The sequence below is a fragment of the Oncorhynchus tshawytscha genome, linkage group LG23, assembly GCF_018296145.1.
Source record: "Oncorhynchus tshawytscha isolate Ot180627B linkage group LG23, Otsh_v2.0, whole genome shotgun sequence".
Classification (NCBI taxonomy): Eukaryota; Metazoa; Chordata; class Actinopteri; order Salmoniformes; family Salmonidae; genus Oncorhynchus; species Oncorhynchus tshawytscha.
In genome coordinates, this window is record NC_056451.1 from 26,960,140 (window position 1) to 26,988,048 (window position 27,909).

At 48.4% G+C, this 27,909-nt stretch overlaps 1 protein-coding gene across 1 annotated transcript; it reads left to right on the forward strand.

Annotated features, from left to right (window-relative positions):
* The first annotated feature begins 9 nt into the window (after positions 1-9).
* Positions 10-27,909, forward strand: LOC112247850 (potassium/sodium hyperpolarization-activated cyclic nucleotide-gated channel 3-like). Its single transcript, XM_042305130.1, has 10 exons — positions 10-2,170; positions 18,127-18,333; positions 18,977-19,199; positions 19,535-19,696; positions 22,080-22,298; positions 23,785-23,931; positions 24,266-24,506; positions 24,719-24,883; positions 26,371-26,432; positions 26,474-27,909. The coding sequence occupies exons 1-10, from the start codon at positions 1,497-1,499 to the stop codon at positions 27,899-27,901; spliced, it is 3,528 nt and encodes a 1,175-aa protein (XP_042161064.1). The 5' UTR covers positions 10-1,496; the 3' UTR covers positions 27,902-27,909.

Below are 27,909 nucleotides of genomic sequence, written 5' to 3' on the forward strand. Positions count from 1 at the left end.
AATGAAGGGTGATGGGGATGCGGCTGCCATGGTAACAAGCCGATTAGATCCAGACCTTTGTGTGTATTTATTTATTTAATATTTCAGTTGCGTGCGTGCGTGCATGCCTGAGAGGTGACGGGCGTTTTGGAAGTCAGTCTGCAATCGGAATCAGAATATTAAGACTGGTGTCGCGTTCCTTTTGAGTTATGATTGGCCATAGAATTGCCTATTTAAATATTTGGCTATACCTTCTCAAGCTCAACAAGTTATTCCGGTTGGAACAGGACTTCATGGATATAATTCATTCAAGTGCACTTAATTTCCTTGCATGGTTTTATTCATCAAGATTCGTCAAAAACATGTAAATGAAACAGGTTTTGTTAATCGTAAACGAATAGGATGGGCTCCAACGATGTCGCTGTAACGGTCCAAGGATGTCATTGGGACTGACTGGAGAAGTGGAAGAGGAGGGGAAACGCGTCTGAAATAGCAGAACATTTATCCGGGCGGGTTTGGAGACGTCACATATTCTGCACTTGCCCAGGTTGTCTGTTCTGTTTGTGTGTTTCCGAACTGAATTCCGAAAATAACCCCAATGCTGACGCTAACAGCTTGTCTTGTTTTACGTGCCCGGACAAAGGGAATATTAGGCGAATATGGACTAAATTGGGGGTACGACCACTTGCATGTGTACTCTTGCTTATGTTCGTGTCTGTGTGTGTATCTCTGTCTATGTTTGAAAGCGTGTTTCAGTATAAATCAGTGCGTGGGTGAGTCAGACTGTGTGCAAGTGTCTGTCTGTGTGTGTCTCGTGCCCATTTGTGTCCGTTAAAACAAACCGATCCGTGCTGATGAGTCTCACGTGTACTTGTCATTCATAGGTAGCCAACCACCCAAAACTACCACCTCTCATCCACTGTCAAGATGAACTCTTACAGAATACTACCATGTGTCGATGAGAGCAAGAGGGAGACATATCCTTGACAACCAGAGAGGGAGGGTCAAAGAGCGACCTGCGTCATTATCCCTGAGAGAGAGACCAGGAATTAGGTGCCAATATGCCTGGTGTGGAAACGCTGAGGGCGGCAGTAGAAAGGAGAAGGTGGGCCTCAGGCCAGGAGAACAAGGGAGGATGGAGAGATCTCGATGAAGAAAAGCGAGCTGGGGAAAGGAGGAGATAAGAGAAAGCACTGCCAGCATATTTTTGGAGTGACAAATCTATTCGTTTTTACGTGGCAAACACCCAGAGGTGGGGTTAGGATGCACAGATCAGTGGAGAGGAGACAGATCACTACAAGCCATTGGAGATTATAAAAACTTGAGGTCAACTATTTAATCACCACCTTTCTCTTTCCCAGACAGTCTTAGCTAATAGCCTGTTATTAGGCTCCTAGTTGAACATTGACAGGACCGTTTTCACAATCTGAGAGTGACAGGTCTGGGGGTGACAGAGTGAATCTGAGAGTGACAGGTTATATTGATCTCCCTTTGCCCCCCTTCTCCCTGGTTAGGGGATGGATGGGGTGGCGGGAGGTGTTGGGCCCCCTGGCGGGGGTGAGGGTCGGCCGGGTCGTAGTGGAGGAGACTCTAAGAGGCGCAGTAAGGGCAGCCTGCCCTCCCCAGGGTACCGCCTCTCCCAGGCATCGCTGGAGGGTGACAGGTCAGGGGTCGAGGGGTCCGGTTCCGGAGGGGGGCGACGGCGCCTCTCCATCTTGAGTGCCACCAGAGACGGCCTCCCCTTCCGTTCAGCTGGCACACCGACCACCCCTGTCCCCCTGCCCCCTCCTCCAGCCCCCTTCTCCTCCACCCAGCAGCGTTCTGTTGGCTTTTCCTCGTCACGCGCCGCCCTTGCCTCCACTTCCTCCTCCACCGGCACCGGAGTGGTCATTGTAGCGTTGGGCCCAGAAACCACGACAAACACGGCTTGTAACACCGTGGCGGGCACGCCGGAGATGGGGAGTCTGTCTGGGACGGGAGGCATGGGGGGGTTTGGGATGGGTCTAGACGGGGAGGACTACAGCTACTCCAACCAGTCCACCTTCATCCAGAGACAGTTTGGAGCCATGCTGCAGCCGGGGGTCAACAAGTTCAGCCTGCGCATGTTTGGGTCCCACAAGGCCGTGGCCATGGAGCAGGAGAGACTCAAATCAGCAGGGGAGTGGATCATACACCCCTACAGCGACTTCAGGTACGCACCATACACCCCTACAGCGACTTCAGGTACGCACCATACACCCCTACAGCGACTTCAGGTACGCACCATACACCCCTACAGCGACTTCAGGTACGCACCATACACCCCTACAGCGACTTCAGGTACGCACCATACACCCTTACAGCGACTTCAGGTACGCACCATATCCCCCTACAGCGACTTCAGGTACGCACCATACACCCTTACAGCGACTTCAGGTACGCACCATACCCCCTACAGTGACTTCAGGTACGCACCATACACCCTTACAGCGACTTCAGGTACGCACCATACCCCCTACAGCGACTTCAGGTACGCACCATACACCCCTACAGCGACTTCAGGTACGCACCATACACCCCTACAGCGACTTCAGGTACGCACCATACACCCCTACAGCGACTTCAGGTACGCACCATACCCCCTACCGCGACTTCAGGTACGCACCATACACCCTTACAGCGACTTCAGGTACGCACCATACACCCTTACAGCGACTTCAGGTATGCACCATACACCCTTACAGCGACTTCAGGTACGCACCATACACCCCTACAGCGACTTCAGGTACGCACCATACACCCCTACAGCGACTTCAGGTACGCACCATACACCCCTACAGCGACTTCAGGTACGCACCATACACCCCTACAGCGACTTCAGGTACGCACCATACACCCCTACAGCGACTTCAGGTACGCACCATACACCCTTACAGCGACTTCAGGTACGCACCATATCCCCCTACAGCGACTTCAGGTACGCACCATACACCCTTACAGCGACTTCAGGTACGCACCATACCCCCTACAGTGACTTCAGGTACGCACCATACACCCTTACAGCGACTTCAGGTACGCACCATACCCCCTACAGCGACTTCAGGTACGCACCATACACCCCTACAGCGACTTCAGGTACGCACCATACACCCCTACAGCGACTTCAGGTACGCACCATACACCCCTACAGCGACTTCAGGTACGCACCATACCCCCTACCGCGACTTCAGGTACGCACCATACACCCTTACAGCGACTTCAGGTACGCACCATACACCCTTACAGCGACTTCAGGTATGCACCATACACCCTTACAGCGACTTCAGGTACGCACCATACCCCCTACAGCGACTTCAGGTACGCACCATACCCCCCTACAGCGACTTCAGGTACGCACCATACCCCCTACATCGACTTCAGGTACGCACCATACACCCCTACAGCGACTTCAGGTACGCACCATACACCCCTACAGCGACTTCAGGTACGCACCATACACCCCTACAGCGACTTCAGGTACGCACCATACACCCCTACAGCGACTTCAGGTACGCACCATACACCCCTACAGCGACTTCAGGTACACACCATACACCCCTACAGCGACTTCAGGTACACACCATACACCCCTACAGCGACTTCAGGTACGCACCATACACCCCTACAGCGACTTCAGGTACGCACCATACACCCCTACAGCGACTTCAGGTACACACCATACACCCCTACAGCGACTTCAGGTACGCACCATACACCCCTACAGCGACTTCAGGTACGCACCATACACCCCTACAGCGACTTCAGGTACGCACCATACACCCCTACAGCGACTTCAGGTACGCACCATACACCCCTACAGCGACTTCAGGTACGCACCATACACCCTTACAGCGACTTCAGGTACGCACCATACCCCCTACAGCGACTTCAGGTACGCACCATACCCCCTACAGCGACTTCAGGTACGCACCATACCCCCTACAGCGACTTCAGGTACGCACCATACCCCCTACATCGACTTCAGGTACGCACCATACACCCCTACAGCGACTTCAGGTACGCACCATACACCCCTACAGCGACTTCAGGTACGCACCATACACCCCTACAGCGACTTCAGGTACGCACCATACACCCCTACAGCGACTTCAGGTACGCACCATACACCCCTACAGCGACTTCAGGTACACACCATACACCCCTACAGCGACTTCAGGTACACACCATACACCCCTACAGCGACTTCAGGTACGCACCATACACCCCTACAGCGACTTCAGGTACGCACCATACACCCCTACAGCGACTTCAGGTACGCACCATACACCCCTACAGCGACTTCAGGTACACACCATACACCCCTACAGCCCTAGGGAATGGAAAATATCATGCCCTCTGACAGCCACTTCAGCTCCATACAGACCATACAGCCTTGAAAGGGGGGAGGGAGAGGGTGGGGTGGAGAGGCAGAGTGAGGGAGTGGAGAGAGAGTCAGGGAGTCTTTGGATGGGAGAGAGACGAGGTGAAAGACACAGTGGGGCCATGACCCAGAGGGAGAATACAGTATGTCCATCCTACTTCAGGTAAGGAAGGAAGGAAGGAAGGAAGGAAGGAAGGAAGGAAGGAAGGAAGGAAGGAAGGAAGGAAGGAAGGAAGGAAGGAAGGAAGGAAGGAAGGAAGGAAAGAGAGGAGTGATATGGAGATGGATGGATGGATGGATGATGGATAAAGGGATGATCAGAGGGAGAGAGATGTGTTGAGGATATATAAGACAGTGGAGGGAACAGGTCAGACAGAGTGTGGGTGAAACACCCTTACAGCAACGTCACATCACTAACCACAACACTATAAATAGAGGAAGAGAGGGAGGGAGGGATGGAAAGAGAGAGGGGGAAAGAAAGAGGTGTGAAAGACAGGACAGGATAGAGAGAGAGCATGTCACCCCTATCAAATCTCATGTAGGCTACTCCATTCCATCCATATCAATGAATAAAGGCTGTGTCTTCATCTGACCTCTATAGCCTCATCTCCTTGAGTCCTTTCCTTTCCCTCATAACCACTGAAGAGATTTGATGAGGTTTCCACAGTTTATCAAGTCTTTCAGACCAGTGAAGGAGAGGCTGAGAAGGGGAAGCTAATGGGATGTACCCTGAGAGGAAAGACAGAGGGAGAGAAGAGACGGGATGTGCAGGCTGGCTGGTGGTGAGCTGATGATGACGTTGGGGAACATCCTTCAGGAACGTCCTTGTTACTAAGTTAGTAGAAGCTCCTTAGAATAGAGAGAGAAAGAGAGGATTTGTGAATAGAGGGAGAATTGAAGGAAGGGAATCAGAGGAAGGGGGAGAGAGGGAGGGGGAAAGAGAGAGGGGAGAGAATGAGGAGAGAGGGAGGGGGAAAGACAGAGAGGGGAGAGAATCAGGAGAGAGGGAGGGGGAAAGAGAGAGGGGAGAGAATGAGGAGAGAGGGAGGGGGAAAGAGAGAGGGAGAGAATGAGGAGAGAGGGAGGGGGAAAGAGAGAGGGGAGAGAATCAGGAGAGAGGGAGGGGGAAAGAGAGAGGGGAGAGAATGAGGAGAGAGGGAGGGGGAAAGAGAGAGGGGAGAGAATCAGGAGAGAGGGAGGGGGGGAAAGAGAGAGGGGAGAGAATGAGGAGAGAGGGAGGGGGAAAGACAGAGAGGGGAGAGAATCAGGAGAGAGGGAGGGGGAAAGACAGAGAGGGGAGAGAATCAGGAGAGAGGGAGGGGAAAGACAGAGAGGGGAGAGAATGAGGAGAGAGGGAGGGAGAGAGGTAGGGGGAAAGACAGAGAGGGGAGAGAATGAGGAGAGAGGGAGGGGGAAAGACAGAGAGGGGAGAGAATGAGGAGAGAGGGAGGGGAGAGAGGGAGGGGGAAAGAGAGAGGGGAGAGAATGAGGAGAGAGGGAGGGGGAAAGACAGAGAGGGGAGAGAATCAGGAGAGAGGGAGGGGAAAGACAGAGAGGGGAGAGAATGAGGAGAGAGGGAGGGGAGAGAGGGAGGGGGAAAGACAGAGAGGGGAGAGAATGAGGAGAGAGGGAGGGGGAAAGACAGAGAGGGGAGAGAATGAGGAGAGAGGGAGGGGGAAAGACAGAGAGGGGAGAGAGAGAGGGAGGGGAGAGGAAGGAGAGAGAGAGGGGAGAGAATGAGGAGAGAGGGAGGGGAGAGAGGGAGGGGGAGAGAAGGAGGGAGAGGGAGGGGGAGAGAGACAGAGAGGGGAGAGAATGAGGAGAGAGGGAGGGGGAGAGGAAGGGAGAGAGAGAGGAGAGAGGGAGGGGAGAGTGGGAGGGGGAGAGAAGGAGGGAGAGGGAGGGGAGAGAGACAGAGAGGGGAGAGAATGAGGAGAGAGGGAGGGGGAAAGACAGAGAGGGGAGAGAAGGAGGGGGGAGAGAGGGAGGGGAGCATAAGGGGGAGAGAGTGGGAGTGGAGAGGAAGGGAGAGAAGGAGGGGGAGAGAGAGGGAGGGGAGCGTAAGGGGAGAGAGTGGGAGGGGAGAGGAAGGGAGAGAGAGAGGGAGGGGAGAGGAAGGGGGAGAGAGAGGGAGGGGAGCATAAGGGGGAGAGAGGGAGGGGAGAGGAAGGGAGAGAGAGAGGGGAGAGAAGGAGGGGGAGAGAGATGGAGGGGAGCGTAAGGGGGAGAGAGTGGGAGGGGAGAGGAAGGGAGAGAGAGAGGGAGGGGAGCGTAAGGGGGAGAGAGAGGGAGGGGAGCGTAAGGGGGAGAGAGTGGGAGGGGAGAGGAAGGGAGAGAGAGAGGGGAGCGTAAGGGGGAGAGAGAGAGGGAGGAAGATACTTTCTTAGAATGTGCTGTATCCTGTCTAGTTTCTTTTTACTGTAGTTTTGTAGCCCTTTCCTGCAGTCAAATGACCTAGTGGCTTCACGGGTGAAATGTTATTCATATTTTTCAGACTTTTATAAGTAATAAACATAATTTCAAAAAAGCCGTTGAAAATCTGATGTTTCTATGTCAAACAGTTTTGTTATATTTCAGTCTTCTGTGATGTATATAAAGTGTAATATTGGGATGCGAACACAAAATGGAATACATTTTAACTCGCGTGTGACAAATACAATTTGATTTGATTTGATATAGACAGGGGTTTACATGGGGGCCTGCTGGCCTGGCCCTGTGTGTGTGGTCTTGTGAGTGAACCCACCACAACACCCCCTGCTGGCTACTTACTGACAGTGTTTTAGAATCACAAATCTTTTTTGAGAAAACCGTCACATTGACAGTCCTTAGAATGAGGTGATTCTTAAAATGAAATGTCTTTAACTTCAGGCGTTGGATGTCTGTGAACATTTCATCATGTTGAAATCACTTCAGGGAATTAGATGGGGAAACATGTTGAAAACTCAGAGTGGTGCAGCAGTCTAAGGCACTGCATCTCAGTGCTAGCGGCGTCACCACAGACCCTGGTTCGATTCCAGGCTGTATCACAACCGGCCGTGATTGGGAGTCCCATAGGGCCGTGCACAATTGGCCCAGCGTTGTCCGGGTTAGGGTTTAGCCGGGGTAGGCCGTCATTGTAAATAAGAATTTGTTCTTAACTGACTTGCCTAATTAAATAAAGGTAAAATAAATAAATAAATAAAATCACTTCAGGGAATTAGATGAGAAATTTTCTGCTGGTTGCTAGTGTAACCAATTGAAACGTGCTAATAGCGTTTCAATTGGTGACGTCACTCGCTTTGAGACCTTGAAGTATTGGTTCCCCTTGCACTGCAAGGGCCGCGGCTTTTGTGGATCGATGGGTAACGATGCTTCGTGGGTGTCAGTTGTCTATGTGTGCAGAGGGTCGCTGGTTCGAGCCCGGCGAGGGGACAGACTAAAATTATACTGTTACACTAGCCTTGGGTGTGTTTGAAACTTTCAAAAAACTTTGTTGACTGATGGATAATCAACCACCTGTCGAGTGGTTTCTGTGTGGCGAGAGAGACAGAGTAGTAATCTCCAGACAGGCCTCAGAAACAATGGATTATTTGATCCCCCAGTCTCCTGGCCCACTTTGGTTCTACGAGCCTCAATCGAACACACACACACAAGCACACACACACATACGAACACACACACAAGCACACACACACATACGAACACACACACACACAAGCACACACACATACGAACACATTCTCTTTTTTTCTTTCTCACACTCTACAACTCAATGGAGATCAGCTATCCCTCTACTGATTTCAGTCAGGTGATGGAGGGAGGGAGATGGAGGGATGAGGGAGGTACAGAGGAGAGGTTAGAGAATTGGATTTCCTCTTTTATTACTATTCACACATTCCATCACAATATGTAAATGACTGCATTATTCATTATGTTATCACAATTGAATATGCATAAATTATGCATAATATTCTAAATTGTGCATGTAGTGTATTCATTATGCATAATTCAGGCATCTAATCTTTCAATTAGGTACCTGTAGATTGGAATAGAGAAGGGAGAGCGACAGACTGATGAGGAGGGAACAATAGAGGGAACAAAAGACAGAGAGCTTAGTGGCAAAGCCCTAAGGTGTGTTTTGTCCTGACGATGACCTTGGTCTCCGGAGGGGTGTGTGTGTGTGGGTGTATAAAGTCTATCTGGTTGAGTCTGGTGATAAGCTCTCACACCCTTCACCTCATTAAGATAATACGAGTAGCCAGGACATAATGAGGAACAGAAAGAGAGGGGGAGACAGTTGGAGAAAAACGTATTAAGAGAGACGTTAGAGGGAGAGAACATATATTAGATATGCATATATTTCAGGCCAATAAAGCTAAAATAATTGTTGTGAGAATACAGGGAGGCAGGGGGGAGAGAGAAAGTGGGGAAAGAGAGGGAGGAAGGAGAAAGAGGGTAACAAGAGAGAGGGGGAAGTAGAAAATTGGAAAGAGAGAGAGGGGGAAGGAGAAAGATGAAAATGAGAGGGTGGAAGGAGAAAGAGGGAAAGAGGGAAAGAGAGAGAGGGAAAAGTAGATATGTCCCAGATGCTTTAGTTTTGTTTAAGAGAGAGAAGTTGGTATGTACTGCATCAGCTAAGATTAGGAAGATGAGATAAGACTAATTTGCATGTCAGAAATGTTCTGCTATTTCTTTAAAAACCTGCAGATACTTCAAGGTGTGGCTGAGCATGTCTCTGCATGTGTGTCTACCCATACACCGGAACCTTAGTTGTAATTTACATTTTGTCAAGTTCTAACAGGAAAACAATGAACTGAGACACAGGAAGGAAGTGACTTGTATTAAGATAGATGACTGCTTTGGTTGGAGTCCAGTAGAGCAGAAATTCCATTCCAACTCCAGTCTGCTCATGAATAGAACACTGGTGAGGATGTCAATGAGAATCTTACAATTCAGAATTGGAATTTCTATGACATTCATCTCCTGAAATAAATTGACTGGAACTCTGTTCAGCAAAAACAGATCTGGGAACGTATTCATCCAGATTGGTTCATGTGGGTGTAACAGGATGAATACAGATTGGTTCATGTGGGTGTAACAGGATGAATACAGATTGGTTTATGTGGGTGTAACATGATGAATACAGATTGGTTTATGTGGGTGTAACAGGATGAATACAGATTGGTTTATGTGGGTGTAACAGGATGAATACAGATTGGTTTATGTGGGTGTAACATGATGAATACAGATTGGTTTATGTGGGTGTAACAGGATGAATACAGATTGGTTTATGTGGGTGTAACAGGATGAATACAGATTGGTTCATGTGGGTGTAACAGGATGAATACAGATTGGTTTATGTGGGTTTAACAGGATGAATACAGATTGGTTTATGTGGGTGTAACAGGATGAATACAGATTGGTTTATGTGGGTGTAACAGGATGAATACAGATTGAACTCATTTCTCTCACTATGCATCTGGTTCTCTTTTAGCCAACCACACCCAGCCATAGGGCAAATGCACTTAGGAAACAAGGTGCTATCTAGAACCTAAAAGGGTTCTTCGGCTGTTCCCATTGGCAAACCCTTTGAAGAACCCATTAGGGGTCCATGTAGAACCCTCTGTGGTTCTACATGGATCTCAAATGAGTTCTACCTGGAAACAAAAAGGGTTCTCCTACGAGGACAGCTGATTTAACCTTTTGGTAACTTTTTTTCTAGTGTAGAACAGCCAGACTGCCTGGTCTGCAAGTACCCAGCACGTACACAGCAACAATTCAGTCACCCATTTCTGAGCATCAAGCATTTTAATCTTTCCCCTGAGAAAAATCCCTCCCATTCTTCCCTTCTCCAGACTTGTTGTCATTTGTTGTCATTTGTTTGTGGGCACAAAAATGTGCTGGTATCAGCTGTCACAACCCAGCTTGGACAAAGGAACCTAATGTGTAGAGACTTAATGAGGTTTGGTGATATGTTCTCTGGAAGGTGTCTGTTCTTTAGTGTCTTCACGCATAAACTCAGCAAAAAAAGAAACGTCCTCTCACTGTCAACTGCGTTTATTTTCAGCAAACTTAACACTTGTAAATATTTGTATGAACATAACAAGATTCAACAACTGAGACATAAACTGAACAAGTTCCACAGACATGTGACTAACAGAAATGGAATGATGCGTCCCTTAACAAAGGCGGGGGTCAAAATCAAAAGTAACAGTCAGTATCTGGTGTGGCCACCAGCTGCATTAAGTACTGCAGTGCATCGCCTCCTCATGGACTGCACCAGCAGATTTGCCAGTTCTTGCTGTGAGATGTTACCCCAGTCTTCCACCAAGGCACCTGCAAGTTCCCGGACATTTCTGGGGGGAATGACCCTAGCCCTCACCCTCCGATCAAACAGGTCCCAGACGGGTTCAATGGAATTGATATCCGGGCTCTTCGCTGGCCACGGCAGAACACTGACATATGGCTGGTGGCATTGTCATGCTGGAGGGTCATGTCAGGATGAGCCTGCAGGAAGGGTACCACATGAGGGAGGAGGATGTCTTCCCTGTAATGCACAGCGTTGAGATTGCATGCAATGAGAACAAGCTCAGTCCAGTGATGCTGTGACACATTGCCCCAGACCATGACGGACCCTCCGCCTCCAAATCGATCCCGCTCCAGAATACAGGCCTCGCTGTAATGCTCATTCCATCGGCGATAAACGCGAATCCCATCTCCACCCCGGATGAGATAAAACCGCGACTCATCAGTGAAGAGCACTTTCTGCCAGTCCTGTCTGGTCCAGTGACGGAGGATTTGTGCCCATAGGTGACGTTGTTGCCGGTGATGTCTGGTGAGGACCTGCCTTACAACAGGCCTACAAGCCCTCAGTCCAGCCTCTCTCAGCCTATTGAGGACAGTCTGAGCACTGATGGAGAGATTGTGTGTTCCTGGTGTAACTCGGCAGTTGTGTTGCCATCCTGTACATGTCCCGCAGGTGTGATGTTCGGATGTACCGATCCTGTGCAGGTGTTGTTACACGTGGTCTGCCACTGTGAGGACGATCAGCTGTCCGTCCTGTCTCCTTGTAGCGCTGTCTTAGGCATCTCACAGTATGGACATTGCAATTTATTGCCCTGGCCACATCTGCAGTCCTCATACCTCCTTGCAGCATGCCTAAGGCCCGGTCATGCAGCTGGGCAGAGACCCTGGGCAGCTTTCTTTTGGTGTTTTTCAGAGTCAGTAGAAAGGCCTCTTTAGTGTCCTAAGTTTTCATAACTGTGAACTTAATTGCCTACCGTCTGTAAGCTGTTAGTATCTTAACGACCATTCCACAGGTGCATGATCATGAATTGTTTATAGTTCATTGAACAAGCATGGGAAACAATGTTTAAATCCTTTACAATGAAGATGAAGTTATTTGGATTTTTACAAATTATCTTTGAAAGACAGGGTCCTGAAAAAGGGACGTTTCTTTTTTTGCTGAGTTATATATATATATATATAGTGGCGGTTTCAGCGCCAAGACCTTTGTAAGGCAGCGTTTACACATACAAAACACACACCACCAGTCCAAGGGAAGGGTTAAACCACTTTATTATCAGGTTTAGGCAGCGTTCCTCATATACACAACTCAAAACAAACAGAGTAAATACTTCGTCACCAGTGGAAGATCCTCCAAATTTGGTCTTTGGGGGTTCCATCCTTGTTGAAATCATCAGTTCCTTTTTTTCTGGAAAACCTCCTCCACCGTACACTCTGCCGCTCCACTAACCTCCTACTCCTTCACCTGCCGGGGTCAAAGGAAAGAACCAAGAAAGAAAACCAGGGCACGGGTAAATAAAGACCCTGATTGGATTCAGCTGTCCGCAGTTTGGCTCTAATTACAACTGGAGACAAGTGTGGCTGTTCCGCTACAGTCTAGAAGTTTCCCCTGAGATGTCCATGCGCCTTCCTCTGAGGAATACTTCACTTAGCTGTCCATGGTTCTGGCAAGCAGAAAACACAGAAACCTTGCAGGCACATACCGTCCATTCACCACACAGCCCCTGAAACCGCTACAATATATATATATATGTCTCTCTCTCTCCTTCGGTCTGTCTGGCTGTCTACTTTGTACATAATCTCAAAGCCTCACAGAGACAGATAATATGTTATTATCTGTGCTACTTGAATCTACTGAAGTTAAGCAACATCTTAATTTATTTCTGTTAAAGACTACTGGCAGACTAGAGGAGTAGTGTGTAGGGGGTTAGATAGTGGTGTCTTCTGCCAGACTAGAGGAGCAGTGTGTAGGGGGTGAGATAGTGGTGTCTTCTGCCAGACTAGAGGAGCAGTGTGTAGGGGGTTAGATAGTGGTGTCTTCTGCCAGACTAGAGGAGCAGTGTGTAGGGGGTTAGATAGTGGTGTGTTCTGCCAGACTAGAGGAGCAGTGTGTAGGGGGTTAGATAGTGATGTCTTCTGCCAGACTAGAGGAGCAGTGTGTAGGAGGTTAGATAGTGGTGTCTTCTGCCAGACTAGAGGAGCAGTGTGTAGGGGGTTAGATAGTGGTGTCTTCTGCCAGACTAGAGGAGCAGTGTGTAGGGGGTGAGATAGTGGTGTCTTCTGCCAGACTAGAGGAGCAGTGTGTAGGGAGTGAGATAGTGGTGTCTTCTGCCAGACTAGAGGAGCAGTGTGTAGGGGGTTAGATAGTGGTGTCTTCTGCAAGACTAGAGGAGCAGTGTGTAGGGGGTTACATAGTGGTGTCTTCTGCCAGACTAGAGGAGCAGTGTGTAGGGGGTTACATAGTGGTGTCTTCTGCCAGACTAGAGGAGCAGTGTGTAGGGAGTGAGATAGTGGTGTCTTCTGCCAGACTAGTGGGAGCAGTGTGTAGGGGGTTAGATAGTGGTGTCTTCTGCCAGACTAGTGGGAGCAGTGTGTGTAGAGGGGGTTAGATAGTGGTGTCTTCTGCCAGACTAGAGGAGCAGTGTGTAGGGGTTAGATAGTGGTGTCTTCTGCCAGACTAGAGGAGCAGTGTGTAGGGGTTAGATAGTGGTGTCTTCTGCCAGACTAGAGGAGCAGTGTGTAGGGGGTTAGATAGTGGTGTCTTCTGCCAGACTAGAGGAGCAGTGTGTTGGGGGTTAGATAGTGGTGTCTTCTGCCAGACTAGTGGGAGCAGTGTGTAGGGGGTTAGATAGTGGTGTCTTCTGCAAGACTAGAGGAGCAGTGTGTAGGGGGTTAGATAGTGGTGTCTTCTGCCAGACTAGTGGGAGCAGTGTGTAGGGGGTTAGATAGTGGTGTCTTCTGCCAGACTAGTGGGAGCAGTGTGTAGGGGGTTAGATAGTGGTGTCTTCTGCCAGACTAGTGGGAGCAGTGTGTAGGGGGTGAGATAGTGGTGTCTTCTGCCAGACTGGTGGGAGCAGTGTGTAGGGGGTTAGATAGTGGTGTCTTCTGCCAGACTAGTGGAGCAGTGTGTAGGGGGTTAGATAGTGGTGTCCTCTGCCAGACTAGAGGAGCAGTGTGTAGGGGGTTAGATAGTGGTGTCTTCTGCCAGACTAGAGGAACAGTGTGTAGGGGGTTAGATAGTGGTGTCTTCTGCCAGACTAGAGGAGCAGTGTGTAGGGGGTTAGATAGTGGTGTCTTCTGCCAGACTAGAGGAGCAGTGTGTAGGGGGTTAGATAGTGGTGTGTTCTGCCAGACTAGAGGAGCAGTGTGTAGGAGGGTTAGATAGTGGTGTCTTCTGCCAGACTAGAGGAGCAGTGTGTAGGGGTTAGATAGTGGTGTCTTCTGCCAGACTAGAGGAACAGTGTGTAGGGGGTTAGATAGTGGTGTCCTCTGCCAGACTAGAGGAGCAGTGTGTAGGGGGTTAGATAGTGGTGTCTTCTGCCAGACTAGAGGAGCAGTGTGTAGGGGGTTAGATAGTGGTGTCTTCTGCCAGACTAGAGGAGCAGTGTGTAGGGGGTTAGATAGTGGTGTCTTCTGCCAGACTAGAGGAGCAGTGTGTAGGAGGTTAGATAGTGGTGTCTTCTGCCAGACTAGAGGAGCAGTGTGTAGGGGGTGAGATAGTGGTGTCTTCTGCCAGACTAGAGGAGCAGTGTGTAGGGGGTTAGATAGTGGTGTCTTCTGCCAGACTAGAGGAGCAGTGTGTAGGGGGTTAGATAGTGGTGTCTTCTGCCAGACTAGAGGAGCAGTGTGTAGGGGGTTAGATAGTGGTGTCTTCTGCCAGACTAGAGGAGCAGTGTGTAGGGGTTAGATAGTGGTGTCTTCTGCCAGACTAGAGGACAGTGTGTAGGGGGTTAGATAGTGATGTCTTCTGCCAGACTAGTGGAGCAGTGTGTAGGGGGTTAGATAGTGGTGTCTTCTGCCAGACTAGAGGAGCAGTGTGTAGGGGTTAGATAGTGGTGTCTTCTGCCAGACTAGAGGAGCAGTGTGTAGGGGGTAGGGGTTAGATAGTGGTGTCTTCTGCCAGACTAGAGGAGCAGTGTGTAGGGGTTAGATAGTGGTGTCTTCTGCCAGACTAGAGGAGCAGTGTGTAGGGGGTTAGATAGTGATGTCTTCTGCCAGACTAGTGGTGTCTTCTGCCAGAGGAGCAGTGTGTTAGATAGTGGGGGTTAGATAGTGGTGTCTTCTGCCAGACTAGTGGGAGCAGTGTGTAGGGGGTTAGATAGTGGTGTCTTCTGCAAGACTAGAGGAGCAGTGTGTAGGGGGTTAGATAGTGGTGTCTTCTGCCAGACTAGAGGAACAGTGTGTAGGGGGTTAGATATTGGTGTCTTCTGCCAGACTAGAGGAACAGTGTGTAGGGGTTAGATAGTGGTGTCTTCTGCCAGACTAGAGGAGCAGTGTGTAGGGGGTTAGATAGTGGTGTCTTCTGCCAGACTAGAGGAGCAGTGTGTAGGGGGTTAGATAGTGGTGTCTTCTGCCAGACTAGAGGAACAGTGTGTAGGGGTTAGATAGTGGTGTCTTCTGCCAGACTAGAGGAACAGTGTGTCAGTGGGGGTTAGATAGTGGTGTCTTCTGCCAGACTAGAGGAACAGTGTGTAGGGGGTTAGATAGTGGTGTCTTCTGCCAGACTAGAGGAACAGTGTGTAGGGGGTTAGATAGTGGTGTCTTCTGCCAGACTAGAGGAACAGTGTGTCGGGGTTAGATAGTGGTGTCTTCTGCCAGACTAGAGGAGCAGTGTGTAGGGGGTTAGATATTGGTGTCTTCTGCCAGACTAGAGGAGCAGTGTGTAGGGGGTTTAGATAGTGGTGTCTTCTGCCAGACTAGAGGAGCAGTGTGTAGGGGGTTAGATAGTGGTGTCTTATGCCAGACTAGAGGAACAGTGTGTAGGGAGTGAGATAGTGGTGTCTTCTGCCAGACTAGAGGAGCAGTGTGTAGGGGTTAGATAGTGGTGTCTTCTGCCAGACTAGAGGAACAGTGTGTAGGGGGTTAGATAGTGGTGTCTTCTGCCAGACTAGAGGAACAGTGTGTAGGGGTTAGATAGTGGTGTCTTCTGCCAGACTAAGGAGCAGTGTGTAGGGGGGGTTAGATAGTGGTGTCTTCTGCCAGACTAGAGGAACAGTGTGTAGGGGGTTAGATAGTGGTGTCTTCTGCCAGACTAGAGGAACAGTGTGTAGGGGGTTAGATAGTGGTGTCTTCTGCCAGACTAGAGGAGCAGTGTGTAGGGGTTAGATAGTGGTGTCTTCTGCCAGACTAGAGGAGCAGTGTGTAGGGGGTTAGATAGTGGTGTCTTCTGCCAGACTAGAGGAACAGTGTGTAGGGGGTTAGATAGTGGTGTCTTCTGCCAGACTAGAGGAACAGTGTGTAGGGGGTTAGATAGTGGTGTCTTCTGCCAGACTAGAGGAACAGTGTGTAGGGGGGGGTTAGATAGTGGTGTCTTCTGCCAGACTAGAGGAGCAGTGTGTAGGGGTTAGATAGTGGTGTCTTCTGCCAGACTAGAGGAGCAGTGTGTAGGGGTTAGATAGTGGTGTCTTCTGCCAGACTAGAGGAACAGTGTGTAGGGGGTTAGATAGTGGTGTCTTCTGCCAGACTAGAGGAACAGTGTGTAGGGGGTTAGATAGTGGTGTCTTCTGCCAGACTAGAGGAGCAGTGTGTAGGGGGTTAGATAGTGGTGTCTTCTGCCAGACTAGAGGAACAGTGTGTAGGGGGTTAGATAGTGGTGTCTTCTGCCAGACTAGAGGAACAGTGTGTAGGGGGTTAGATAGTGGTGTCTTCTGCCAGACTAGAGGAGCAGTGTGTAGGGGGTTAGATAGTGGTGTCTTCTGCCAGACTAGAGGAGCAGTGTGTAGGGGGTTAGATAGTGGTGTCTTCTGCCAGACTAGAGGAACAGTGTGTAGGGGGTTAGATAGTGGTGTCTTCTGCCAGACTAGAGGAGCAGTGTGTAGGGGTTAGATAGTGGTGTCTTCTGCCAGACTAGAGGAGCAGTGTGTAGGGGGTTAGATAGTGGTGTCTTCTGCCAGACTAGAGGAGCAGTGTGTAGGGGTTAGATAGTGGTGTCTTCTGCCAGACTAGAGGAGCAGTGTGTAGGGGGTTAGATAGTGGTGTCTTCTGCCAGACTAGAGGAGCAGTGTGTAGGGGGTTAGATAGTGGTGTCTTCTGCCAGACTAGAGGAACAGTGTGTAGGGGTTAGATAGTGGTGTCTTCTGCCAGACTAGAGGAGCAGTGTGTAGGGGGTTAGATAGTGGTGTCTTCTGCCAGACTAGAGGAGCAGTGTGTAGGGGGTTAGATAGTGGTGTCTTCTGCCAGACTAGAGGAACAGTGTGTAGGGGGTTAGATAGTGGTGTCTTCTGCCAGACTAGTGGGAGCAGTGTGTAGGGGTTAGATAGTGGTGTCTTCTGCCAGACTAGAGGAACAGTGTGTCGGGGGTTAGATAGTGGTGTCTTCTGCCAGACTAGAGGAGCAGTGTGTAGGGGGTTAGATAGTGGTGTCTTCTGCCAGACTAGAGGAGCAGTGTGTAGGGGGTTAGATAGTGGTGTCTTCTGCCAGACTAGAGGAGCAGTGTGTAGGGGGTTAGATAGTGGTGTCTTCTGCCAGACTAGAGGAACAGTGTGTAGGGGGTTAGTAGTGGTGTCTTCTGCCAGACTAGTGGGAGCAGTGTGTAGGGGGTTAGATAGTGATGTCTTCTGCCAGACTAGAGGAGCAGTGTGTAGGGGGTTAGATAGTGGTGTCTTCTGCCAGACTAGAGGAGCAGTGTGTAGGGGTTAGATAGTGGTGTCTTCTGCCAGACTAGAGGAGCAGTGTGTAGGGGGTTAGATAGTGGTGTCTTCTGCCAGACTAGAGGAACAGTGTGTAGGGGGGTTAGATAGTGGTGTCTTCTGCCAGACTAGTGGGAGCAGTGTGTAGGGGGTTAGATAGTGGTGTCTTCTGCCAGACTAGAGGAGCAGTGTGTAGGGGGTTAGATAGTGGTGTCCTCTAGTGTGTGTGTTTGCCACAGTGTGATACAGAAGTGATGTTATTCATTTGTTCCCTTCTAACTCATACCTCTATATTCCAAGGTCAGGATGACGTCATTATCGCCCACAGCAGTTGTCCAGAGTGTTTCTCTTAGTAATCCTTTTATTCAATATCACGGTTATAAACCCACCACTGGCTCTGGAACTAGACTGTCTGAGAGACGGGTGTGTGAGAGTTGTCGTAGTTCATCTGGATCATTCCATTAATGATCCCAGAACTGGAGTCCCACAGAAAAGAGAAAGAGAGGAGTGTGATATTTGGTGAAAAATATAGTACAGGGAGTTCAATTGGGATATGTCATTGGTATTGGTGATAGGGAACCCTTCTCTCTCCCCTCCCCTCCTCTCCTCTCCCAGGTTCTACTGGGATCTGATCATGTTGTGTTTGATGATGGGGAACCTGATCATCCTGCCAGTAGGAATCACCTTCTTTAAGGATGAGAACACTCCTCCCTGGATCATCTTCAACGTGGTCTCTGATACTCTCTTCCTGGTTGACCTGGTCCTCAACTTCAGGACCGGTATCGTCAAGGAGGACAGCACTGAGATACTGCTAGACCCCAAGTCAGTGTGTGTGTGTGTGTGTGTGTGTGTGTGTGTGTGTGTGTGTGTGTGTCTGTGTGTGTGTGTGTGTGTGTGTGTGTGTGTGTGTGTGTGTGTGTGTGTGTGTGTGTGTGTGTGTGTGTGTGTGTGTGTGTGTGTGTGTGTGTGTGTGTGTGTGACACAGAGCTGGAGGCAATGCTTCCCTGTGTGGTGTTCTTCCAGAATGTGAATGAATGGAGTTGTTTGTTATTTCTTCTAAAGAACCATAACTACTGGGGCCATAGGAATCAATGTTGGTCTACGCTATGCTAAGCTAACTGTGAGACCATATAAATATAAACTGTTGTTCTATGCAGTGCTAAGCTAACTGTGAGACCATATAAATATAAACTGTTGTTCTATGCAGTGCTAAGCTAACTGTGAGACCATATAAATATAAACTGTTGTTCTATGCAGTGCTAAGCTAACTGTGAGACCATATAAATATAAACTGTTGTTCTATGCAGTGCTAAGCTAACTGTGAGACCATATAAATATAAACTGTTGTTCTATGCAGTGCTAAGCTAACTGTGAGACCATATAAATATAAACTGTTGTTCTATGCAGTGCTAAGCTAACTGTGAAACCATAGAAATTACTTTTATATTATGCTATGCTACCACAGGGCTATCCGTCAGCGCTACCTAAAGAGCTGGTTTGCGGTGGACTTTGTGTCGTCCATCCCTGTGGACTACATCTTCCTGATGGTGGACTTGGAGGCCCGGCTGGACTCAGAGGTTTACAGGACGGCCAGGGCCCTCCGCATCGTACGCTTCACCAAGATCCTCAGCCTGCTGCGCCTGCTGCGCCTGTCACGACTCATACGCTACATCCACCAGTGGGAGGAGGTGAGAGGCTGGGAACACAGAGAGAGGAGGTAGAGAAAGAGGGGAGGGAGGGAAAGAGAGACTTACTACCACTGTCACAACTCACTGGTTACATCCTCCAGAGAGAAGGTAGAGGGCAGTCAGTGGAACATGCCAGAGGGGAGGGAGAGAGGGAGGTGAGAGGGGAGAGGCATAGGCTGAGAGGGCGAAAGGAGAGGTCAGCATAGTATAGGGGAAAGAGAGACCGCTACGGGGGCAGCTGATCTACCTCTTCATTGGGGAAGAGGCTGCTATCATAAAAGGTGCCCTCGCAAGACGTCAATAAACTAAAGTGATGTCAAACTCTTCCCCTCCAGATCTTCCATATGACCTATGACCTGGCCAGTGCCATGGTGAGGATAGTCAACCTGATAGGCATGATGCTGCTGCTGTGCCACTGGGACGGATGTCTACAGTTCCTGGTTCCCATGCTGCAGGACTTCCCCCTGGACTGCTGGGTCTCCAAGAATAACATGGTGGTGAGTTACACTGGGGCGGCAGGTAACCTAGTGGTTAGAGCGTTGGACTAGTAACCGGAAGGTTGCAAGTTCAAACCCCGAGCTGACAAGGTACAAATCTGTCGTTCTGTCCCTGAACAGGCAGTTAACCCACTGTTCCTAGGCAGTCATTGAAAATAAGAATTTGTTCTTAACTGACTTGCCTAGTTAAATAAAGGTAAAATAAAATAAATAAAACTCTGTGTGTCTATCTATCTATCTGTCTGTCTGTCTCTCTGACTGCTGCGTCTCCAATGTTACATGGGTACTGAGACATGTGTGGGGGGTTGTTGACCCGCTCACAAATGGAGGGCTTGTGTGCACAGTGTGTGTGACATTATTGATATGGTGTTTGTGTGTGCACTGATTACGGGGTAGTGGACTGACAGAGGGAGAGAGAGTGTGTATGTAGAGAGAGAGAGAGAGAGTGTGTGTAGACAGAGAGAGAGAGTGTGTAGACAGAGAAAGAGAGAGAGTGTGTAGACAGAGGAAGAGAGAGTGTGTGTGTGTGTAGACAGAGAGAGAGAGTGTGTAGACAGAGGGAGAGATAGAGTGTGTGTGTAGACAGAGAGACTGTGTGTGTAGACAGAGACAGAGTGTGTGTGTATCCTCGTGTCGGACGTTGTTTGCTTTCTGTGTTAGTTTATTGGTTCATGTAGCAGCATGTCTGGTTGGAATAAAAGGGACTATCAACACAATAAAACATCTCCCAACTTAAACATCCTACTGATGGAGTAGATTGAGATATGAACACACACGCACACATACACACGGCTGTGTGTTTCGCTGACTCCCGTCTCGGCAGTGTTTCCTCAGTGGTTGCCGGGGTGACTGTGCTAGGCCAGCTGAGGCTGAGTGTTTTCCCCCAGAGAAAGCCATGTGCCACCCGCTGGACCATTTAACAGAACAGGATATAATTGGCCTCACACACACACACACACACACACACACACAAGCAATCAAATATGCTTCATTGCATGATTGGCTAACACACACTGGCTTGATAAGATATTTTAGAGCTATTCTATTATTATTTTCCTCTAGCTTTTTGGTGTACCACTCATCCCTCCCTCCCTTCCACCTTCTTCTCCCTCTCCCTCTTCCTCTCGGACTCCCTCTGTAGAAGGGCCTGTTTAACTCTCTCTCCATCTCTCTCTCCATCTCTCTCTCTTCCTCTGTAGGAGGGCCTGTTTAACTCTCTCTCCACCTCTCTCTCCATTTCTCTCCACCTCTCCCTCTTCCTCTGTAGGAGGGCCTGTTTAACTCTCTCTCCACCTCTCTCTCCATCTCTCGCTCCACCTCTCTCCATCTCTCTCCCGACTTCTCTCTCCATCTCTCTCTCCACCTCTCTCTCCATCTCTCTCTCCATCTCTCTCTCGACCTCTCTCTCTGCACCTCTCCATCTCTCTCTCCACATCTCTCTCCACATCTCTCTCCACCTCTCTCTCCACCTCTCTCTCGACCTCTCTCTCGACCTCTCTCTCTCCCTCTCGGTCTCCCTCTGTAGAAGGGCCTGTTTAACTCTCTCTCCACCTCTCTCCATCTCTCTCTGCACCTCTCTCTCCACCTCTCTCCCTTCCTCTCGGACTCCCTCTGTAGAAGGGCTTGTTTAACTGTTAGGAATATTATGAATAAATGACTGAACAATATTCTCATTTTAAATGGAACTGTAACTAAGTAAACTTATACTCTGTTTTATTATATCTGATTAACAATATGAGTTCATAAGAAGGGATTGTGTGACACGGACAAGGAGTAATTAAAGTTAATGAACACCATTCCAACTAGGCAGAAAGGAGTGGGTTGTGGATTAAGTAAGCAGATAAGGTAGTTAACCTATGGTTGAACCGACAAAACTTAGCTCTGGGGTGTTTTAGATAAGGCAGTGAGTGCATTCCTAGGTTTTCTGTTAATTAGAACTGTCAGCTAAGTGGTGATCGATAATGGTGAGGGGTCAATAGTTAATTCAGTTATGTTGTGTGACCTGTGAGTGTGTTAGTGAGTTGGAATGAACTTTTAAACTCACTTAATTCTAGGTCGGGAGGAGGGGATTCATTCTAGAAGCAATGAAATGACGTCATGTTATTGTATATAAACTGTTGCTTGTGGTAACGTGGCAGCGCGCTCCGAGAATAAATTATGTTACCTATTATTGATAAGACTGGTCTCCGTCTATTTTATGCAAACAAGAATCTTACAAATTCTCATAAAATAGATTAAGGGAATTCAATTAATGAAAACATATTGGAATAATTAAATGACAGTAACATTAACTCTCTCTCCACCTCTATCTCCACCTCTCCCTCTGTAGAAGGGCCTGTTTAACTCTCTCTCCACCTCTCTCTCCATCTCTCTCTCCGTCCAGAATGATACGTGGGGGATCCAGTACTCCTATGCCCTTTTCAAGGCAATGAGCCACATGTTGTGTATTGGCTACGGTGCCCAGGCTCCAGAGGGCATGACAGACGTGTGGCTCACCATGCTCAGTATGATCATTGGTGCCACCTGCTATGCCATGTTCATTGGCCATGCCACCGCTCTCATACAGTCCCTGGACTCCTCAAGACGACAGTACCAGGAGAAAGTAAGAGATTAGGACCCTCTCTATCCCTCCCTCCAACTCTCTCTCCATTCCTCTGTCCCTTATTCTCTCTATCCAACCATTCATCCAATTAATTTGTTGACTCCTCAAAGGCAGGAGACTGTAAAGGAACCATACTCCACTCATAAACACTCTTCCTGCTCAGCCAGTCAAGTGTGTATTATACTGTAGTAAAGCAGTATAGTGTGTATTATACTGTAGTAAAGCAGTATAGTGTGTGTATGTGTGCTTTTATTAACGCTGTATTAACATTGTATTAATATTATATTGACGTTGTATTAATATTGTATTGACGTTGTATTAATATTATATTGACGTTGTATTAATATTATATTGACGTTGTATTAATATGATATTGACGTGGTATTAATGTTGTATTAATATTGTATTGACGTGGTATTAATATTGTATTGATGTTGTATTAATATTATATTGACGTGGTATTAATATTGTATTGACGTGGTATTAATATTATATTGACGTTGTATTAATATTGTATTGATGTAGTATTAATGTTATATTGACGTGGTATTAATATATTAATATTGTATTGACGTTGTATTAATATTGTATTGACGTTGTGTTAATATTATATTGACGTTGTATTAATATTATATTGACGTTGTATTGTTGTATTCCCGTTGTATTGACGTTGTATTAATATTGTATTGACGTGGTATTAATATTGTATTAATATTATATTGACTTTGTATTGACGTTGTATTAATATTATATTGACATTGTGTTAATATTATATTGATGTGCTATTAATATTGTATTGACGTTGTATTAATATTATATTGACATTGTATTAACATTGTATTGATGTTGTATTAATATTATATTGACGTGGTATTAATATATAAATGTTGTATTGACGTTGTATTAATATTGTATTGACGTTGTATTAATATTATATTGACGTTGTATTAATATTGTATTGATGTTGTATTAATATTATATTGACGTGGTATTAATATATTAATGTTGTATTGACGTTGTATTAATATTGTATTGACGTTGTATTAATATTGTATTGATGTTGTATTAATATTATGTTGACGTGGTATTAATATTGTATTGATGTGGTATTAATATTGTATTGACGTTGTATTAATATTGTATTGATGTTGTATTAATATTGTATTGACGTTGTATTAATATTATATTGACGTTGTATTAATATTGTATTGATGTTGTATTAATATTATATTGACGTGGTATTAATATTGTATTGACGTGGTATTAATATTGTATTGACGTGGTATTAATATTGTATTGACGTGGTATTAATATTGTATTGATGTTGTATTAATATTGTATTGACGTTGTGTTAATATTATATTGACGTTGTATTAATATTGTATTGATGTTGTATTAATATTGTATTGATGTTGTGTTAATATTGTATTGACGTTGTATTGTTGTATTCCCGTTGTATTGACATTGTATTGACGTTGTGTTCCAGTATAAGCAGGTGGAGCAGTACATGTCGTTCCATAAGCTCCCTGCAGATGTCCGTCAGAGGATTCATGAGTACTACGAGCATCGCTTCCAGGGCAAGATGTTTGACGAGGAGAACATACTGGGTGAACTCAGCGAACCACTAAAGGAGGTAACACACGCACACACGAGGCACGCACACACACACACACACACACACACACACGAGGCACGCACACACACATGCACGAGGCACGCACACACGCACGAGCCACGGATACAGGCACACACGCAGGCACACACGCACACACACTGTTACAAGTTACGAAAGCTAGCTATAGCGTAACTAAAAAAAACACCTGCTCAAACCAGTCGATTCAAACTACCTAAAAAACATTTTACATGAAAGAAAATTAAAACGTACTGATACAATTCAGTTTTTGTGCATTCTAACTGACTTCCCAACTCCTCCCCCCTCCCTCCCCCTCTCTTTCCCCCCCTCTCAGGCGATAGTTAGCTTTAACTGCCGTAGCCTGGTGGCTCACATGCCGCTGTTTGCTAACGCGGACCCTAACTTTGTGACGGCAGTGCTGACCAAGCTTCGCTTCGAGGTGTTCCAGCCCAATGACTTCATCATCCGTGAGGGCACGGTGGGACGCAAGATGTACTTCATTCAACACGGACGAGTCGGCATACTCACCCGCGGAAACAAGGAGACCAAACTCAGTGACGGGTCCTACTTTGGGGGTGAGGGGAGGAGGGAGAATGGGGAGGGAGGGTTTAGGGTAAGGACAGTGTGAGGAAAAAGGGAAGTGGAAGGGGAAAGGTGTGGTTGTGTGTTAGATTAATCAGTTCTTCAATTTCACAATTTCTTCAACAAAATCTTATTTTTTCCACTCTCTCACCCCTCTTCCCTTCTCCCCCATTATCCCCCGCCCCCCTCTCCCTCTATCTCTCAGAGATCTGTTTGTTGACTCGGGGCCGGAGGACGGCGAGCGTCAGAGCGGATACATACTGTCGTCTCTACTCCCTCAGTGTGGACAGCTTCAACGAGGTCCTGGAGGAACACCCTATGATGAGACGGGCCTTCGAGACGGTGGCCGTCGACCGGTTGGACCGCATCGGTACTAAGCCTCTCCCGATTGGCTCAAGCACCTGCCAATCGGTCCATTACTTGCAATGACTCAGTTTTCAATTCAGTTTCATTTCTATAGTGCTTTGTGCAAAGATCTTGCCAGCGAATAGCATTTTTTGAATCAATTCAGATTTTATTTGTAAATGACCTTCAGTTGCAGAAGCCCTTCAAGGCAGGTTAAGGAAGAGAGAAACTATTTTCCCTTTTGTATTTGCACATAATATGACATTTGAAACATCTTTATTATTTTGGAACTTTAGTGAATTTACTGTTTACTGTAAATTTGTATTTTTTTCACTTTTGTTTATTATGTACTGTTAAAATATGTTTCCCATGCCAATAAAGCCCTTTGAATTGAATTGAATTGAGAAACTGCTAGAAAAACAGAGCGCTGTTAGAACAGAGAGCTGTTAGAACAGAGAGCTGTTAGAACAGAGAGCTGTTAGAACAGAGAGCTGTTAGAACAGAGAGCTGTTAGAACAGAGAGCTGTTAGAACAGAGAGCTGTTAGAACAGAGCGCTGTTAGAACAGAGAGCTGTTAGAACAGAGAGCTGTTAGAACAGAGAGCTGTTAGAACAGAGAGCTGTTAGAACAGAGAGCTGTTAGAACAGAGAGCTGTTAGAACAGAGCGCTGTTAGAACAGAGAGCTGTTAGAACAGAGAGCTGTTAGAACAGAGAGCTGTTAGAACAGAGAGCTGTTAGAACAGAGAGCTAGAGCAGAGAGCTGTTAGAACAGAGAGCTGTTAGAACAGAGAGCTAGAGCAGAGAGCTGTTAGAACAGAGAGCTGTTAGAACAGAGAGCTAGAGCAGAGAGCTGTTAGAACAGAGAGCTGTTAGAACAGAGAGCTGTTAGAACAGAGAGCTGTTATAACAGAGAGCTGTTAGAACAGAGAGCTGTTAGAACAGAGAGCTGTTAGAACAGAGAGCTAGAGCAGAGAGCTGTTAGAACAGAGAGCTGTTAGAACAGAGAGCTAGAGCAGAGAGCTGTTAGAACAGAGAGCTGTTAGAACAGAGAGCTGTTAGAACAGAGAGCTGTTAGAACAGAGAGCTGTTAGAACAGAGAGCTAGAGCAGAGAGCTGTTAGAACAGAGCGCTGTTAGAACAGAGAGCTAGAACAGAGAGCTGTTAGAACAGAGAGCTGTTAGAACAGAGAGCTAGAGCAGAGAGCTGTTAGAACAGAGAGCTGTTAGAACAGAGAGCTGTTAGAACAGAGAGCTGTTAGAACAGAGAGCTGTTAGAACAGAGAGCTAGAGCAGATACCTGGTTCTGTTTGTGATCTTTAATCAGCCACTCAGCCCTGTCAGCCTCGTTACAACTGTGTTGTTTGACCCTCACTTTAGTTTCTACCACTTTCTTCTTGCTCTTGTTTTCCTCCATTTGTGTCAGACAGGAACAGTATCCATCCCCTCCATCAGTTTGTTTCTGTTTTGATCGTTTCATTCTATTCTCTTCTCTCTTCTTTGTTCTACTCTGCAGGTAGGAAGAACTCTATCCTGATGAGGAAGCCGTCCCAGGCGGGTTCCATGGCGGGGGCAGCGGTTTGGGGCGGGGGGGTCGAGGAGGAAGGGGGACGGGGCTAGGCATGGGAGGGCTGGGCTCCTGTGACAGCATGCTGGTTCAGCAGACCGTTAAACACGACAGCATGCCAGCCATGCAGGAGGCCATCGCTGCTGCCGCTGCAGGAAGGGGAGGAGCCACAGGAGGAAGTGGTACGGTGTCCCCTAGGCCCCACCCACTGATCTGGGCTCCACTGATCCACGCTCCGCTCCAGACGGCGGCCGCTACGACTAACGTGGCCATCGCCCTCATGCACCAGCAGCAGCAGCAACAGCAGCTTCAACATCAGCTACAGCAGCAACATGCGCTAGGAGGCGCTATATTCCTCCCCTCCATCTCTCCATCATCCTCCGTCTCCTTCCCCCTCTCCCCCCCGCGGCCCCCTGTCCTGCAGCCCCTGCGCCCCTCTGTGAGTTCCCTCATTGGGATGATGGGAGTAGGAGGGATGGGGGGGCTGTCCCCTAGAGGGTTTCCTGCCTTCCCCTCCCCCTCGCCCTTCCCCATGGTCCCCCCGGGAGGTGTGATATCACCCCCTGTTGCTCAAACCCCACCCACACCGGCCTCCTCTGTTTCCACGTCGCTCCAATTAGGAAAGACCCTGCACTACAGTCTCCGCCTCCACCCGGAACACTCTTCAGTGATGTGTGGAACCCCAGGAATCCCCAAGGTAGGAGGGGCCACCACAACCCATCTGTTCTACCACGTGAATCCAACTGCAGCCACCAGTGTCATGTCAGACACTTGCAGTTCCATGGCTGGCCAGCATGGGGCCAAGGAGGCGCTATTGCGTCACGGAGGCAGCAGCAACCAGGGCCTGCCTGCACTTGGGAGGCTCACCCAGGAGGCCAGGCTCCTCTCCGCCTCGCAGCCCACCCTGCCTCATCGATCCTGGGCAAGCATGCAGCCTCACCCCCCTCTCCAGCGGAAGGCCTCTGGAGGTAACCTGCTTCCAGCGTCATTCCTGGCTGGGACGCAGCTAGCAAGGGGTGGCAGTGTGGGAGTGTTGACTACTCCCCTACCAGTACAAGTCTCAGCACAACGGTTACAGATGCCCCCCTTCAATGCACAGATACAAGCACATAACCTAGGCTCTATGCAGCCCATCCCTGATCATGTCTCTACACACTGCCCTGCACACACACACACAGCCACACACACACATCCTGTCGCTGTACCTGCAGCCACACCCACATCAGCTTCTCCCCTGGCCTCCTACACCCCCTCCTCTGCTCCCACTCCTTTCTCCCTCATCCCAGCCCTGCCACTGACCCCTCGCCCCAAACCCACCCCTACACCCCCATTTCGCTCCTCCTCTCCTCCCCCTGCTCCATCCCTCCCTCTGCCGGAACTACTCCACTCACCTCAACCCCTTTGTCCAAACCCACACCTACACCTCCCCCTCGCTCTTCTTCCCCCTCTCCCTCCTCCACTCCCCCTCCCTCCTCTGTAACCACCTCT